The following is a 15167-nucleotide window of genomic DNA, read 5'->3' on the forward strand; positions in this document are numbered from 1 at the left end:
GGGGACAGTGTTGTGGTGCAGCAGGTTAAGCTGTCACCTGCAACGCTGGCAGCCCATGTCAAAGTGCCAGTCTGAGTCCTGGCTGCTCTGCTTCCAATCCAGCTCTCCCCTAATGTGCCTGGGAAGGCAGCAGCAGATGGCCCAGGGACTTGGGCCCCTGCTGCCCACAGGGAGGCCAGGATGGAGTTCCTGGCTTTGCCCTGGTCTAGCCCTGGCTGTTGTGGTCATTGGGGGAGTGAACCACTTTTCTTGGGTTTGGGCAAGTTTTTGTGCCCCACTTTGCACATAAGAATTTTGATTCTCTGGCTGCCATTTTCTCAAGTTTACAGCAAAAGTCTCTAATTTTCTTTGGTACTGCTGGTACAGTTTTGGTTTTTAAAAAACGCTCCTTAGAATTCATTTGGTTTGGTGTAGTATAAAAATGCTGGGATCCAAAACATCTGGTATCTTCTCTTATAGCAGAGTTTTTAATATGGAACCAATGGATAGTAGAGGGGTGAGGGCTGAGGAAGCAGTGGAACAAACCATGAGGAAAATGCAAGCAAAAGTCAATTCACACTTATGATGAGCATTTTTCTGGAAAGAGAATCTAGAATTTCCATCAAATTCTCAACAAAATTCAGTATCTAAAAATGTTTAAAGAATAGCATCAGAGAGTAGAAAGAAACCCTCCAGGTGTTCTTTCTGTTGTGTATCTCACGCCACCCAGACGTGACCTACAGGTGTCAGCAGCCAGTCATTTTACTTCCTTCCAAGAAAAAGCTTCTATCCATAAGCCTTGTGTATATCATCAGAGTGGAATATCTAAAGATGGACAATTGTTTAAATGTGCATTTAACTGTAATTTTTTGGCTTTCTAGATCTAGTAGTTGATAATTAATTTTTAAAAAGAAGCAAAAACAGAGTTAATGGCAATTCTAAATGTCCTTTTAATATTTTGAACTTGGAATATACCTGAGGATTAAATCTGGAAGTTGTATCAAACTGTTTAATCCAGGAAGAAGTCCTCAAGTCCTGATCTTCAGTCTTGACATGGTATCCTAAAATAAAGTTTTCATTAAGTTATCTTTGAACAAATTTGATTTTAAAGAACAAAATTAGCCTAATGCTTAAAGTCAAAAGCAAATTTATGTTGACATTTAAAACATACACTGACCATTAACTCTTCAGATATTCACATACCCTCAACTTCACCACAATCCTTTTTCTCAAAAACAAGAGAACCACCAGCTCACAACCTAACAATATTAATTATTTCAATTCCCTCAAAGACTGTTTCTCTGTGACAGGTTTTGTTCAGATGCTGAAGGATCTAGAATCGAATTGTATGGCCACCTGTTATAAAATCAAAGGCCGTGCACTCTCTAAAAATCTCTTGTTTTCCTATGTAGAATAAAGGCAGGGATTTCCTCAGTTCTGCAGTATTCCCATAAAAGCTTTTTTCTTTTTTCTTTTTTTTGACAGAGTTAGACAGTGGGAGACAGAAAGGTCTTCCTTCCATTGGTTCACCCCCCAAATGGCTGCTACAACCAGCGTGCCGCGCTGCGCCCATCCGAAGCCAGGAGCCAGGTGCTTCTTCCTGGTCTCCCATGCTGGTGCAGGGCCCAAACACTTGGGCCATCCTCCAGTGCCCTCCCAGGCCACAGCAGAGAGCTGGACTGGAAGAGGAGCAGCCGGGACAGAATCTGGTGCCCCAACCAGGACTAGAACCTGGGGTGCCGGTGCCACAGGCGGAGGATTAGCCAAGTGAACCGCGGCGCCAGCCTAAAAGCTTTCTTTTCAAATGACCAAAGAGATTTCAGGATGACAAAACGGTATAGCTGACAAACCCAGATTTGACTCTTAAGTTCCTTCCTTACCAATGCAACTTCATACAGGTTACCTATCCTGAGCCCCAGCGTCCTCTTAGACAATACGTAAGAATGTGGGGACCAGATGGTCCGGGGCTCGCAGCAGCAGCACCAAGTGGTGGCCATGTAAGTGTGGGAGGTGAACCCTCACTAAGTCTAGTTCCGTTTCCTCTAAAGTGGGAGTGGTTACCTATGGCACGGGTGTGCGTGCTGTTTCAGGAACGCCACAATGAAGTGGATGCCAAGCGCCTGATACACGCTGACAAATGTGGGAGGAACTAAGCTGGTACACAGGCATTCACTTTTAATATGGAACTGTTTCCTTCCAGCGCTCCTTAGGCATTTTTCCCCTAAGTCACAGAGAAGAAACACCACATGGCATCACTGACATTGCCAGTGAGCTCCTTACTCTTTACCTAATGCTCCCTTTTCAGGTAGAAGAAAGAACATCCTCAATCAGAAACAGTTTAGGACCTGTTTCCCTCTCATAAGAAGGAAAGGGGTTGACTGTTCAGACTTAGCAGACCATCTGAGACACCAAAGCATTCTTTCCACTCCCGTCACTGTTGGTGAAAGGGAAATCATATTGGTTTGTAAGAGCAATGGCAGATTACGCTGTGAGCACAATTCTCAATTGTAGGTAGTTGACATTCTGCATTTTACTTGACATCATTTCCAACAGAAGATATTCAGTAAACAGTCCTGACTCACAGTCTCCAACTGAAGCTAGGATTACAGAGCTATTATGGTGGGGCTCTATGCTACTCCTTAAAGACTGTTAGTTACATCCTTACCACATTGCACCGGTCTATCGTAGCGACAGGCCTGCCCAGCCTCCTGGTTACTGTGGCAGCTGGGCTCCTGGAGAGACTGTCTTTGACCGCTGCAGCCTGTGCTCTGCACGTGCGCTTGTAAACATGTGGAATAGTGCAGCCCTGCCATAGACAGCATGCCCTCAATAGCTTCTTCCTCTGTGCTTGTCGAGGTAGGACATTCCCTGCAGAGCAGATAACCCAAAGGTTTGGTAAAATTAAAAAACAAAGTTTCATAGCATTTACATCACAATGCAGTATGCCCACAGCCATCAGCAAACCTGCCTTTTAATTGGAATTTCACTTCCAGATGCCTTCTGGCTCTTTTGAAGGAAGCTCCTCATCCCATTAGAGTCTTCCTTGAAGGCTGATGTTACTTCTTGTTTCTTTTCATCACCTGAACTTTCAGATTCTTCAGTGGTAAAATTATTTTTCTGAAATAAGTAAAGAAATGGACCAAATTTGGTCAAACTAATCAAAAAAATTTTATCCATCTCAGGAACGTTAGAATTTTTTTTGAAAAGTAGAGAGAGACAGAATCTTTCAACTCCCCAAATGGCCATATCGGCCTGGGCTGGGCCGGGCTGAAGCCAGACGCTGGGAGTTTCATCTGGGTCTCCAGTGTGGGCACAGGGTCCTCCCCTGCTCTCCCAAGCACATCAGCTGGGACTAGCAGGTGCCCATATGGGATGCCAGTGTTACAGGCAGCAGTTTAGCCAGCTGCACCACAGCGTCAGCCCCAAAAGTTAGATTGTTTCTGCATGTCACATGATAAAGTGAAAATCTTCAGTAACTACAGTAACATATTCCCTTAATAAATAAATAACTTATGAACAATAAGAGAAACATAAGAACAGAATTAAGCAGAGGACCTTCTACCCTTTCTAAAACCAAACAACAGCTAGGTTTATCAAATGTGAGTAGTTGCATGGAGGTGTGTACAAGGACCACGACACGAAGATCCTGGGCTGTGCGCTCTGAGCAGAGCTGTCATTGGCCTTCCTCCCAGGTGACAGGTTCATGAGTGATCTTTCCAGTAAACGACCGGCAGACGATGGGGTTCCAGGCGTACCAGTGCAGCGCAGTCAGGGCTGGAGTCTTCCGAGTCAGAAATGTCCGAGTATTCTGATGATCTGTTCCTGAGTTCTGATCTCACACTTGTAAAAAACCCTGCAGAGGAAGGCAAGGAGGGGGAGAACGTCATTAGAGTTGATGAACAAAGACAGCCGAGATGCCCATGTCGCGTAGGACAGTGCCTGGGTTGATATCCCGTCCACTCCTGACTCCAGCTTTCTGCTCTTCTGGACTCGGGGGCAGCAGTGATGGCCCAGGCTCCTGCCGCCTACCTGGACGACCTGGACTGAGCTCCCAGATTCAGCCGTGGCCGTCTCGGGACTTCGGGGAGTAAATCAGCACGGGAAAGCCTGTCTCGGGCTCACACGCTCCCTTGTCAAATAAGTTTTTTACAACATTATGAACAAGGTGACGAGTTGGTCTTGAAGTCTACCCAGTTCTATGATGTTTTTCTGCTCTCATCCTTTTTTCACTGTTCTTACTTTCTCCATGTCTTTGTCCCCATCAAAATCTTTCTCCCTGATTGACCAATATACAGACTAACCTGTGTATTTTTAAAAAATGTATTTTATTTTTTTGAAACAGAGTCAAAGAGAGGGAGATACAGAGAGATCCTTCACGTGCTTGTTCACTCCCCAGATGGCCATAGCAGTCCGGGCTAGGCCGAAGCCAGGAGCCAAGAGCCTCTCCCAGGTCTCTCCTATTGGTGCAGGAGCCCAAGCACTTGGGCCATCCTCCACTACCCTCCCAGGTGCACAAGCAAGGACTTGGATTGGAAGTGGACCAGCTGGGACTTGACCTGGTGTCCATGTGGGATGTCTGACATTGAAGGCAGCAGCTTAACTTGCTACGCCAAATGTCAGCTCCCCAAACTGTTTTTCTTTAAAATTTGTAGTGTTTATTGAACATACTTTTCTTACTTGAGTGACTATTTTACATTTCTTTCTAGAAAAAAGAATCCTCCAAAATTTAAATTACCTGTAAGATGTGTTTCATTTCTTCCCGTTCATTACTTCTCTCAATAGAAAACAAAAGACAACTCTTTTAAGCCTAAAAAGCATTCACATAGTGAATTCAACTGGGCTGTCACGCGGCCTTTCTCTTTCAAGAGACACAGCCACGACAGCAGACTGCACACTGCTGGTCAGCTGCCTGCCTTCCTGGCATGTGGACAGAAGCACTCACCAGCTATGCCAGTGTCAGCTCTCACCTGGAATTGTGTGTATTCAACATGGATTAAATAACAGTGGTTATCTGAAGCATCTAATTATCAAGTACTAAAATATTTACTTTAAAATGGCAGAGAGACAGGTTTTCCATTCTTGCTTTACTTCCCTAATGCCTAAAAAGCTAGGAATGGGCCAGGCGGCAGGAACTTGATCTAGGTCTTCCACGTGGGTGGCAGGGACCCAACTACTCAGGCCATGACCACCGCCCCCCAGGGTGCACTTTAGAAGGAAGCTGGGCCAGAAGCAGAGCGGAGCCTTGAACCCAGGCACTCTGACACGGGCAGTGGGATCCACACAGTGCCTTAACTGCAGACCAGAACTCCTGCCCCATATTAGAACTTTGTTTTTAAAACAGAAGGGCATCAGAGGTCCTAAAAATGTTGAGACACAAAGAAGAAAGGTCTCAAGGAGGAGGCAGTATTGTGTTATTGCATCTAATTTACTTGAAGATAACTAATAGTTCGTAGAGGCCTTATCAATAAGCAATCAAAACTATGGAGTACACTGAAACTTTCATTAACAGGAGTAGAGGCTTCTACCTGGATGAGTTTCTGTTCTAACCAGATGAGGGTTATCGCTGGCCCAAATATCCCCATCACATGTCCCCCGGCCACCACCCCTGATGTGGGATTTTTCAGAACATCATTAGAAATGTAAAAATGTTAAATCCTGCTACAAACTTGATACTTTAAAAACTGCCCAGTTATTTGATATGTTATCGTGAGTAAAGAAGAGACCTTTAAGACAAGCATTCCCACCAACGTACTGTTCAGTGGTTTCCGAGGCTCGTTCTCCACCCCCTCCGTTCCTGAACACTCTTCCAGCTTCATTTTTGCCTTTTTTGTCCTCCTCTTATCCTCTTCATTTTCACTATCTGCTGTATAAAGACTCTGATCTGCGAATGGCTGTCTCTCATCTCTGTATCATGGGAGAAAAATCATCAAGTCAGAAAATAATAGAGGACTGTGTAGCCAGACTGCCTTTCCCTTCCCCCTTAATTTACAGAAAATGGAGAACAGATCATTTCTCCGTATTTTGGTCAGCTGTGCAATGATCTGGACTAGGGATTGAATAAACAAAGGGAATCCACTAAAAATTCATCTGGTTGATACTTTGGTTTACTTTACGTACTTAATTATTCTTCCATTCGTCAGTAGTAATCGTAGATCATTATCTTTCGCTCTCCATTCAGGTACTGTAGAAGATGGCTGGAGATGTTTGTTGAATTTTCCATTCAGTTTAGAGCTCAAGATGTCCTTCAAGTATAAAAGCAGAACTTCCTTAATCTCCACCCTTAAACGTGCCTGCATGCCTAAAGGAAAATAGTACCGAACACCGCCGTGCCCCCCCCCCGCCCCGGCATCTCAGAGTGCCTGGTAGTACAGCACACCAGAATCCCTCACGCCAAAGCACGCGATGGCTCGTCTCTTAGGAGGGCCATGACCAGTACAACACATCTGTGAACCAATGTAAACTCTGCACAAAGCCAATTCAGGGAACATTGACTGGTGCAGAAAGCGGGGGAGTGCAGTAGCACCGCTCAGGTGTCTCCAGCACAGGCCTTCCAGTCACCCCATGCTGGACTGCACATCTGGTCTTCCCACCATGCACTGTCAGCAATGTGCTCGTCCCCATGAAGAAAGGCTGCCATGTGACAGGACAACAGCGGCTGGTTTTTATTGCATAAAATATATTTTTCCTGGTCAGTTTTTCCTTAAGAATAAGTATAATAAGCTAAATCTTTCCCAGGTGGCTGACTTAAGTAGGCTTAGAACAACACAAAGCAATAATTTAAAGTATTTATTAAAATTAGGGTTTCTACATCCCCTTGAATACTTTCAGAAATACCCGTCTTCCTCATGCAAACCAAGCCCAGGGCAGGCAGCTGGCCTCGCAGTGGAGACACCTGTGACCGCCCGGGAGGCCGGGGAGATGACTCCGCAGCTGGGTTCCTGCCACTTACAGAAGCACCCCTGGACTGAGTTCCTGACTCCTGGCCTTGGCCCCTGCTTCCCCAGCCGTTGTAGGCATTTGGGGAGTGAACCAGTATACAGCGGTACACAAACAGGCTCGCTCGCTCTCCCTCAGACTCTCAAAACAAATCGTAAACTGGTTCCTGTCCTCCGCTTATAAAACTACAGGTGATCCAGATGTTACCACAGACTCATTGCCGTGATTTCCAAGGCACTACCTGACCTCACTGCCGCCTCCCACTCTGTTCAGAGGTCAGCGCTTCTCAAACTGCACTGGGTCTGTCCTCGTAGCAGTCCACAGTCACCCACTCAGGGAGAGACTGCATTTGCTCTTCCCTTTGCCTGCAGTGTCACCACCTGAGAGGCTCGGACCCTGTTATTCCACTGTGTGGGGGTCTTCATAATGCCTAGCACCTGAAAATATGTTTAGTGTTGGCCTCTATCCCAGTCCTCTTAACTGGACTGGGATGGGGGCTTCCCAAGCTTCACACGCTCACGCGGGTGTCTTCTCCAGAGCCCAGAGGAGCACTTGGTATTCGGCAGACACTCAGTACACAGACTGACAGACTGACAAGGTCTACATCCTGATTCTGCACTCAGCCTAGGAAGGTCAAACCCCACCATCTGTCACAGGCGTAACTGTTGGATGGTGCCAGCATTTCTACAGCAGGGTAAGGAACAAGAATGGTTCAGACTGGGAACAGCGGAGCTTCTCAGTGACATCATGAAAAGTCAGACTTGCCTCTTCCCACGGACACATCTCTAATCTTTTGAGGACTTCTCTCGTGTGGAGCTCTAGGATGTCCAGGTTCGAAGGCGCTCGGACATTATGATCTCGAAGTTTCCTTATCCTTCGTCGGGGATGGTAAGGAGAAGTTGCTTCATTTGAGGATCTTGAAACTGGACACACAGTAGGAATTCCCTGAGATTTAACTGGTTTACCGTTTTCCTCCTTTAAGAATTAAATTCAGAGTATTTTTATGACAAGGCTACTACATACATACCTGACTAAATAATCAGCCACAAAACATTTAGAAAACAAAAACCATTCAGTTTAATCATATAAATAAAAAAGGCCAAATCATAAGCCTCTAACAGCTTTGCCAAGACCTTTATACCCGTCTCCTTCCCACTGACTGATCATGAAAATTTCCTGGTCTTCAATATTACGCTGAAGGCTGTGCAGTCTCCCACTGTATAGATACAGTACAATTCATTCCCCGAAATAGTTACTGGTGGCTATTTAGGCTGCTTCCATTTCTTTCCTATGATGAACCTTCTCTCCACATACATAATTGTAAATCATCATGTTTTAATCCACAATCACACATCTAATGCAGCTTTTAAACTAGACAGTCTATAAGCATATCATGGAAAGTAAAGTAGCATTCCACTCATCCCCATTGCTGATTCCCATTCTCCAAAAGCAACCACTTGCAACTTCTTTTTGAACTGTGGTAATATACATAATGTGGTAGCATACATGACTTACCCTTTGATCGCTTTTAAGTGTACACTTAATCACACTGTTATATAAATAGCACCACAGTCTATCTCTAGAACTTTTTCATTGGCCCAAACTGAAACCTCTACTATTGAAAAAAAGTTCCCATTATTCCCTACTCCCACTCCCTAACAACCATCATGCTACTTGTTCACTCTGTGAGTCTGACAACTCTAGGAAGAACCTGATGTGAGTGGAATCATGTAATAGTTGTCCTTTGGGGGCTGGGTTATTTCACTTACCAAGAAACCTTCAAGGTTCATCTGCACTGTGGCATGTGTCAGAAAATGTCCTTCTTTTATAAGGCTGAATACTATCCCATTGCCTGTGTCTACCTAGTTTTTATCCATTCTTCTGCCAGTGGACACTTGTGTGGCTCGGTCCAACTTTCTACTGTTGTGGACAATGCTGCCACGAACAGGGGCACGTGTTTCTCTTCTGCATATATCACCAGAACCTGCATCTCTTGTAACTGGCTTTTTCCCCCCAGTTATTTGCCTCCAAATTTCTAAATAACACATTTAGATTGTTTTAGCTTCAAATATTCCTGAATTCCTGCTATGCAAAATGTAATTTTTATCCTCACATACCTCTCCTGAATGCATGCACATTTCCCTTCCCTCAACATTCAGTATTTAAATCGGACTCAGGACCACGTAACACTGCATTTCCTTTGTCTTTTGACTACTTACCCTTGAGTCATAACTGCTCTACTTTTTTTTTTTTTTTTTTTTTTGACAGGCAGAGTGGAGAGTGAGAGAGAGAGAGAGAGAAAGGTCTTCCTTTGCCGTTGGTTCACCCTCCAATGGCTGCCACAACTGGCGCACCGTGCTGATCCGAAGGCAGGAGCCACGTGCTTATCCTGGTCTCCCATGGGGTGCAGGGCCCAAGCACTTGGGCCATCCTCCACTGCACTCCCGGGCCACAGCAGAGAGCTGGCCTGGAAGAGGGGCAATCGGGACAGAATCCAGCGCCTCTAATGGGACTAGAATCTGGTGTGCCGGCGCCGCTAGGCAGTGGATTAGCCTATTGAGCCACGGCGCTGGCCTGCTCTACTTCCTATTTGTTTTATTTTCTATGTATTTATCACTAATTGACTTCCAAATTCTCCACCACAAGAATGCAAATATTACTTTAGGTAATCTATTTTATATTTTTCTTTAAAGACATCCATTCTGGACAGAATTGCCAAAGTACAAGACATCCAGTTAAACTTGAATTTCAGATCAACAAGAAGTATGGAACCTTCCCTTGTCCTGGGCCATCCTAGACTGGCTGCTGTCCAGGCCAATTCAGTTGTTTTTCCAGGTGTATTTTACCACTTTAATGTGTTGTATTCTTTTGGCGCCAACATGTTTTCAGAAATGACACTCCTATTTATTCAACTACTGTTGTCTTTCCCTCAGTAAAGATTTACAATGTTTGTCATATAGACACAGCTTTCTGGCTGAGTTTATTCTTGGTTTTGGTTGTTATTATACATGAGATTTACATACGTACAATATATTAATATTTGCATATATATTTAACATTAGATATGACCTTTGATAGTAAATCCATTTGCAGATCACACTTTAAAAACAGAAAATATTTTTTTACCATATCTGAACACATTGAGAATTACATGAACTAGTCTATCCATGGATATTAAATCCACCATTTTCATCTTTCATAGATCTTACACTTCTGTTCCTCAAACTCAGTCCTATCAGAAACTGAAATCACCAGTTAACAACCATTTTTCAGTTAATTTCCTCTCAGTTCAAGCTAGACACTAACAGAACCACCTTCCTGAAGATTCGCTGAATTAGAACCACCAGTCACAGATCACTCTGCTTTCATACACAGGCAGTGGGTCTCCGTACGCCCCCACCCTTTAACATCAGCCTCCTTCCAACTCTGGTCCACCTGCCTTTGCTGACTCATCTCACCGTCGGTCCCTTGCTCTAATCACGTCACATGTCCACCTCTGAAACTAACTGGCATAACCTGAAGAACCAGGGAACTGTTTCCTTAAAACTTCATTACAATATTCTAAATTCCTAAGATGTTAGAAGAGAAAACTGGAGAGTCCATCCAAGATTTGGCTTATTCTGTCTCTTCTAAATGTTAAAAGCTTTCAAATGTTTGTAGTTTGGTGGTACATCCATTTGCTTTTCAAAGAAGACAGTAAGCAAGTATTTAAATGATAGTTTCTACTCTTACCTCTATTGCTCGAATTACTTTAGAAAGTTCTTTAATAAGATGTCCAGGTCTAACATTGTCTGGAATTTCAAAGGCATGTTCAGATACCAGCTGTATATGGATTAACAAAGATTAGAAACCAATGTTACTTATACTTTAGTATGTAAAAACTAATTTACTAAATCAATTCTTGAATTCACTAGAACATAGACATAGCCGAATACAGTCAGGTGTCAGAGTTCATGCAGTCAGCAAAACACTTCTAAGGAGATCCTCAACTAAAATATAAAGCCCTCTCAGAATGAATTAAAAATGAACTTGTCTCACAGTGAATTCTGCTTTATATTGAGCAATTACCTTGCCTCCAACTCTAGTCTAATTCTAACCACTACTACTAATTAGTAAAAAAGTTAAGGCTAGCATTTGGTTCATAGTATATAAGGATTTTTTTTTAAAAGATTTATTTATTGAGAGGAGGTATTAGAGAGGGAGAGACAGAGAGAGAGGTCTTCCATCTACTGGTTCACTCCCCAAATGGCCGCAGCGGCCAGAGCTGGGTCGATTTGAAGCCAGGAGCTGCTTCTGGGTCTCCCAAGTATGTGCAGGGACCCAAAGACGTGGACCATCTTCTGCTGCTTTCCCAGGCAGGGAGCTGGGTCAGAAGTAGAGCAGCCAGGAATCAAACTGGCACCCATATGGGATACCAGTGCCATAGGCAGAGGCTTAGCCTACTACACCACAGCACTGGCCTCATGTTTTACTTATAGCCTGTCACCCTTCCCATGAGGTCAGGTGTAGAATTTTCTAGCTATGGCATCATGATGGCACTCATAGAGTTTCAGATTTTGGATGTTCAACCTGTGCCTATTATCCTCTTCTTATAATTGAGGGCACTGAGACACAGAGGTTCGTTTATTAGTAGCAAAGCTGAGTTTGGATCCAAACCCCTAACTCCAGAATCCATGTTCTTAACCACCATCTTGAGATGCATCTCAATTAAAGCAAATTTAACAGATAACTAAGTGTGGACATCACACTTTTTAAAGTACACTTCAAACGTAATGTGTTGCTAGTATTTCCTATTGAAAACAAGTATTACTATATCACCAGTGAACTCTGTTACAAACACAAGTTCAGATCCTACTCAAATCTATTAAATCAGAATTTTTGGAAGATCCAAGGTTATATTTTTAAAAGCTCTAAAGGCAGTTCTGATAAACTCCTGAGAACCACTTAACCTTTAGCAGAAAACAAATTACAGGGTTTTTTTTTAACATATACTTTATTTTGTTTCTGTCTTCATACATAGTTTTAAATTTTATATTTTTCCTTGTCATCTAGGGGATAAAGCCTTTGACGGAAGAAAACATGATTTCTACTTTCCTGAATGTTTTCAGTGCCATCCTCTAGTAGTGATAGTGGGTTTATGATAATAAAGTGAAAGGGAGTATAAAATTATTGGGGTGGTAATTATTAATTATCTCCCAGTTATCTCTTAAGAACAGAATTTTTATTTCAAGTGGACATTCAACAAATGTGGAAGTGTTTTTTCATCAACTCTTGTGAAGGAGACATGGACACACTGTCATAATCAGTTTTAAACTGGCACAAGAAATGGCTGGGAAGGAAACACTGACTACCAGTGCAGAACTGGGTGGCTGGAGGCAGCAGGATTCAAATGCAGACACTGAACCAACTCTGAGTGAAGATGCACTTCTTCCTTCCTTCATTCCCACTAAGTCCAGCAAAAGACCATAGGCTCTACAATCCCAGAGACCTAGCTTTAAGTTCTAGTTCCTCCAGTTCTCTTGAGCAAGTTACTTAAAAAACTCTTAAGGGCCCGGTGCTGTGGCTTAGTAAGCTAAGCCTCCACTTGCATTGCCAGCATTCCGTATGGGCACCAGTTGGTGTCTAGGCTGCTCTTCCAATCCAGCTCTGTGCTGTGGCCTAGAAAAGCAGTGGAGGGCAGCCCAAGTTCTTGGGGTCCATATACCAGCATGGGAGATCCAGAAGAAGCTCCTGGCTTCAGACTGGCTCAGTCTGGCTGTTGTGGCCATTTGGGGAGAGAACCAGTGGATGGAAGACCTTTCTCTCCGTCTCCCTGTCTGCATGTCTGTAACTACCTCTCAAATAAATAAAATCTTCAAAAAACAAACAAACAAACAAAAAACCAAAAAACCCTCTCTAAACCTCAGCTTTCCCATATGTAGAATGAAGGAGCCGACAGCATCTAGACCTCATACAGCTGCTTTGAGGATTCGATGAGATCATTCATAGACTAAGCACGGTGGTTAGCACACTGTCAGCTGAACGCTGTCTGGGATCACTCTTTATATGTTCATTTTTTAGTCAAAATCCTGAATACAACTGAATGGTTTTCTTCTCAGCATGACAGAGTTGAGGGAATACCTAGCTATTTTAGCCCTGTAAACATCAGCAGAAATCACTGGTATATGGTGTGCTTAAGCATGACTTCCACACGCTCCGCTACCGCACTCACAAATGCTGCCGGAACACAGAGAGTAAGGACTGCCCCCGAACGACGAGGGCTTCGGCACAGAAACGACTTACCTCCTTCTTCATCCAGAGCTTTAAAGCTGTGTGCAGCGCTTTCACTCCTCGGACCAAGTAAGCCTGGGGCTGGAAACCGTCTTCTCTCAGCTCTAGGGGCACAGTGAGGCAGAGCAGAGTTCAGGGTGCAGATAAGGGCTTACCTTCACATCCTGAGCTGCCACCCACTGTCAAACTGAGTAACTTCCACGTTAACAAACGGAAAAGTGCAATATAAATTCGAATGGCAAGGAAGAACAAGAAATAGAACTGCATTAAATTTTGTTGATTAAATAAACTAAAGGGGGAGTATCTGGCCTCACGGCTAGGACAGCTGTGGTGGGACGGTTCCCGTGAGTTGGTTTCTGCCACCCATTTGGGAGATCCAGATTGAATACTTGGGCTCTTGGCTTTGGCCTTGGTCTCTCGTGGGCATTGAGGAGAATCAGCATACAGAAATTCTCTCTCTAATAAAATAAACCACCAATTGCTTGCTTGCCTTTTGGGAGAACAGAAGCTGGTGTCAGCTTGTAATAGCTAAAAAATTAGGCAGATATGAAAGGAAGAAGAAAAGCCCAGGCACCCATGCCTGAGGAATGAAGGAGGACACTACCAGATATCCAGTCTGGTTGTAAAGTGAACATGAGAGCACACTTGGTGGAGATGGACCACCAGCCCAGTGGCACGAGGGTCACAGGACCTGCACCAGTCTCCACATGAGACAGAGGAGGAGCCATATTTACCACTCACAGGAGAAGACTTGACTCTTCAGAACATGGTACCGGTTCATGGGGGTAAAGACACCAAGTGTTCATGTGTGGTAAGAGACCAAGTGGAAATATTCCCCCTTTTTACTATCTCCACACACACACACACACACACCAAAATTTACAAATGAGTTAAAGGAAAAATGCAAAACCCTTTAGAAGACAAAGACCTTGGAATAATAAAGGTCTTAAACAAGGCACAAAAGCACTAATCATAAAAACTTTGTTAAGAACTATTTTAAGACCTTTTGTCCTTCAATGACACCACAAAGAGGATAAAAAGATAAGTCATAGCTGAGGGCATATGTAACATAATAACGAATTCCTATGAATCAGCATAAAAAGAAACAAAATACTGGCAAAAGACCTGAATAGGCGCTTCAGTAAAAAAGAAATGCAAAATATAAATACATGTATGGAAAAAAATGTTCAATTCCATTAATCGGGGAAATGCACATTAAAAGCACAGAGAATATTACTTCATTTCCATTAGATTTGCAAAAATCAAAACCTAATAGTATCATATGCTGAGTAGAGTGCAGTGCCTTAGAAAACCGCCATGGCAATGGGTGAGAACAATCTGAAGTCAACCACTGAATTCTGTTACCCAGCACTGGCTCTGTCTGGAGTAACTCTTGCACTAGATGACACAGACAACAGCTTCTTACAAACATTTTCCAAAACCTGAACCCAACCCTCAAGTATCCAACAGCTGTACAAGAGGCATAGAAATTGTGCTATGTCCTTAGACCAGTACAGCAATGAAGAAAAGAACTGCAGCTGCACACCAGAGCATGGGTGATGTCGTGGACAATTCTGAGGGAAAGATAAGCCACAAGAGAGGACCAGTAGGAATCTACTTATAGGAAGGTTTACAACTGGAGAAAAAGTAAACTAAAAAGAAATACCACAAGTCAGAACAGTGATCTCTAGAAAAGGAAGCGGCTGAAATGAGGAAGGTAATAGAGTTAAGGTACCAGCAAAGCTGTTTTTGCTTGCCTTGGGTAGCAGTTACATAAGTAATAGACTTATTCTGAAAAAAAAAAAAATTTATTTATTTATTTGAAAGTCAGAGAAGGAGAGAGAAAGAGAGGCCCTCCATCTGTTGCTTCACTCCCCAATTGGCCACAACGGCCAGAGCTGCTCCAATCCAAAGCTAGGAGCTTCTTCCAGGTCTCTGACACGGGTGCAGGGGCCCAAGGACTTGGGCCATCCCTTACTGCT

General features: G+C 43.6%; 1 protein-coding gene and 1 long non-coding RNA gene across 4 annotated transcripts in view; one reads left to right on the top strand and one right to left on the bottom strand.

Moving 5' to 3' along the window:
• The window catches only part of LOC133749760 (uncharacterized), a 63585-nt gene extending 53689 nt beyond the window's left edge, over positions 1–9896 (top strand). For 2 of the 3 annotated variants that reach the window (XR_009864635.1, XR_009864715.1), the window contains 2 exons: positions 6808–7803; positions 9184–9896. This is a non-coding gene — a long non-coding RNA (uncharacterized LOC133749760). The other variant, XR_009864695.1, reaches the window with a different exon arrangement.
• Positions 1–15167, bottom strand: part of KDM7A (lysine demethylase 7A) — a 99624-nt gene that overhangs the window by 7577 nt on the left and 76880 nt on the right. The window contains exons 10-18 of the mRNA XM_062178411.1: positions 13198–13289; positions 10648–10737; positions 7681–7890; positions 6097–6221; positions 5732–5883; positions 3735–3832; positions 2948–3096; positions 2645–2847; positions 955–1040 (exon numbers count right to left, since the gene is read on the bottom strand). Coding sequence (XP_062034395.1) covers positions 955–1040; positions 2645–2847; positions 2948–3096; positions 3735–3832; positions 5732–5883; positions 6097–6221; positions 7681–7890; positions 10648–10737; positions 13198–13289 — 1205 coding nt within the window. The remainder of the gene's footprint in view (positions 1–954; positions 1041–2644; positions 2848–2947; positions 3097–3734; positions 3833–5731; positions 5884–6096; positions 6222–7680; positions 7891–10647; positions 10738–13197; positions 13290–15167) is intronic.

Source organism: Lepus europaeus, chromosome 1 (assembly GCF_033115175.1).
Source record: "Lepus europaeus isolate LE1 chromosome 1, mLepTim1.pri, whole genome shotgun sequence".
Taxonomy (NCBI): Eukaryota; Metazoa; Chordata; class Mammalia; order Lagomorpha; family Leporidae; genus Lepus; species Lepus europaeus.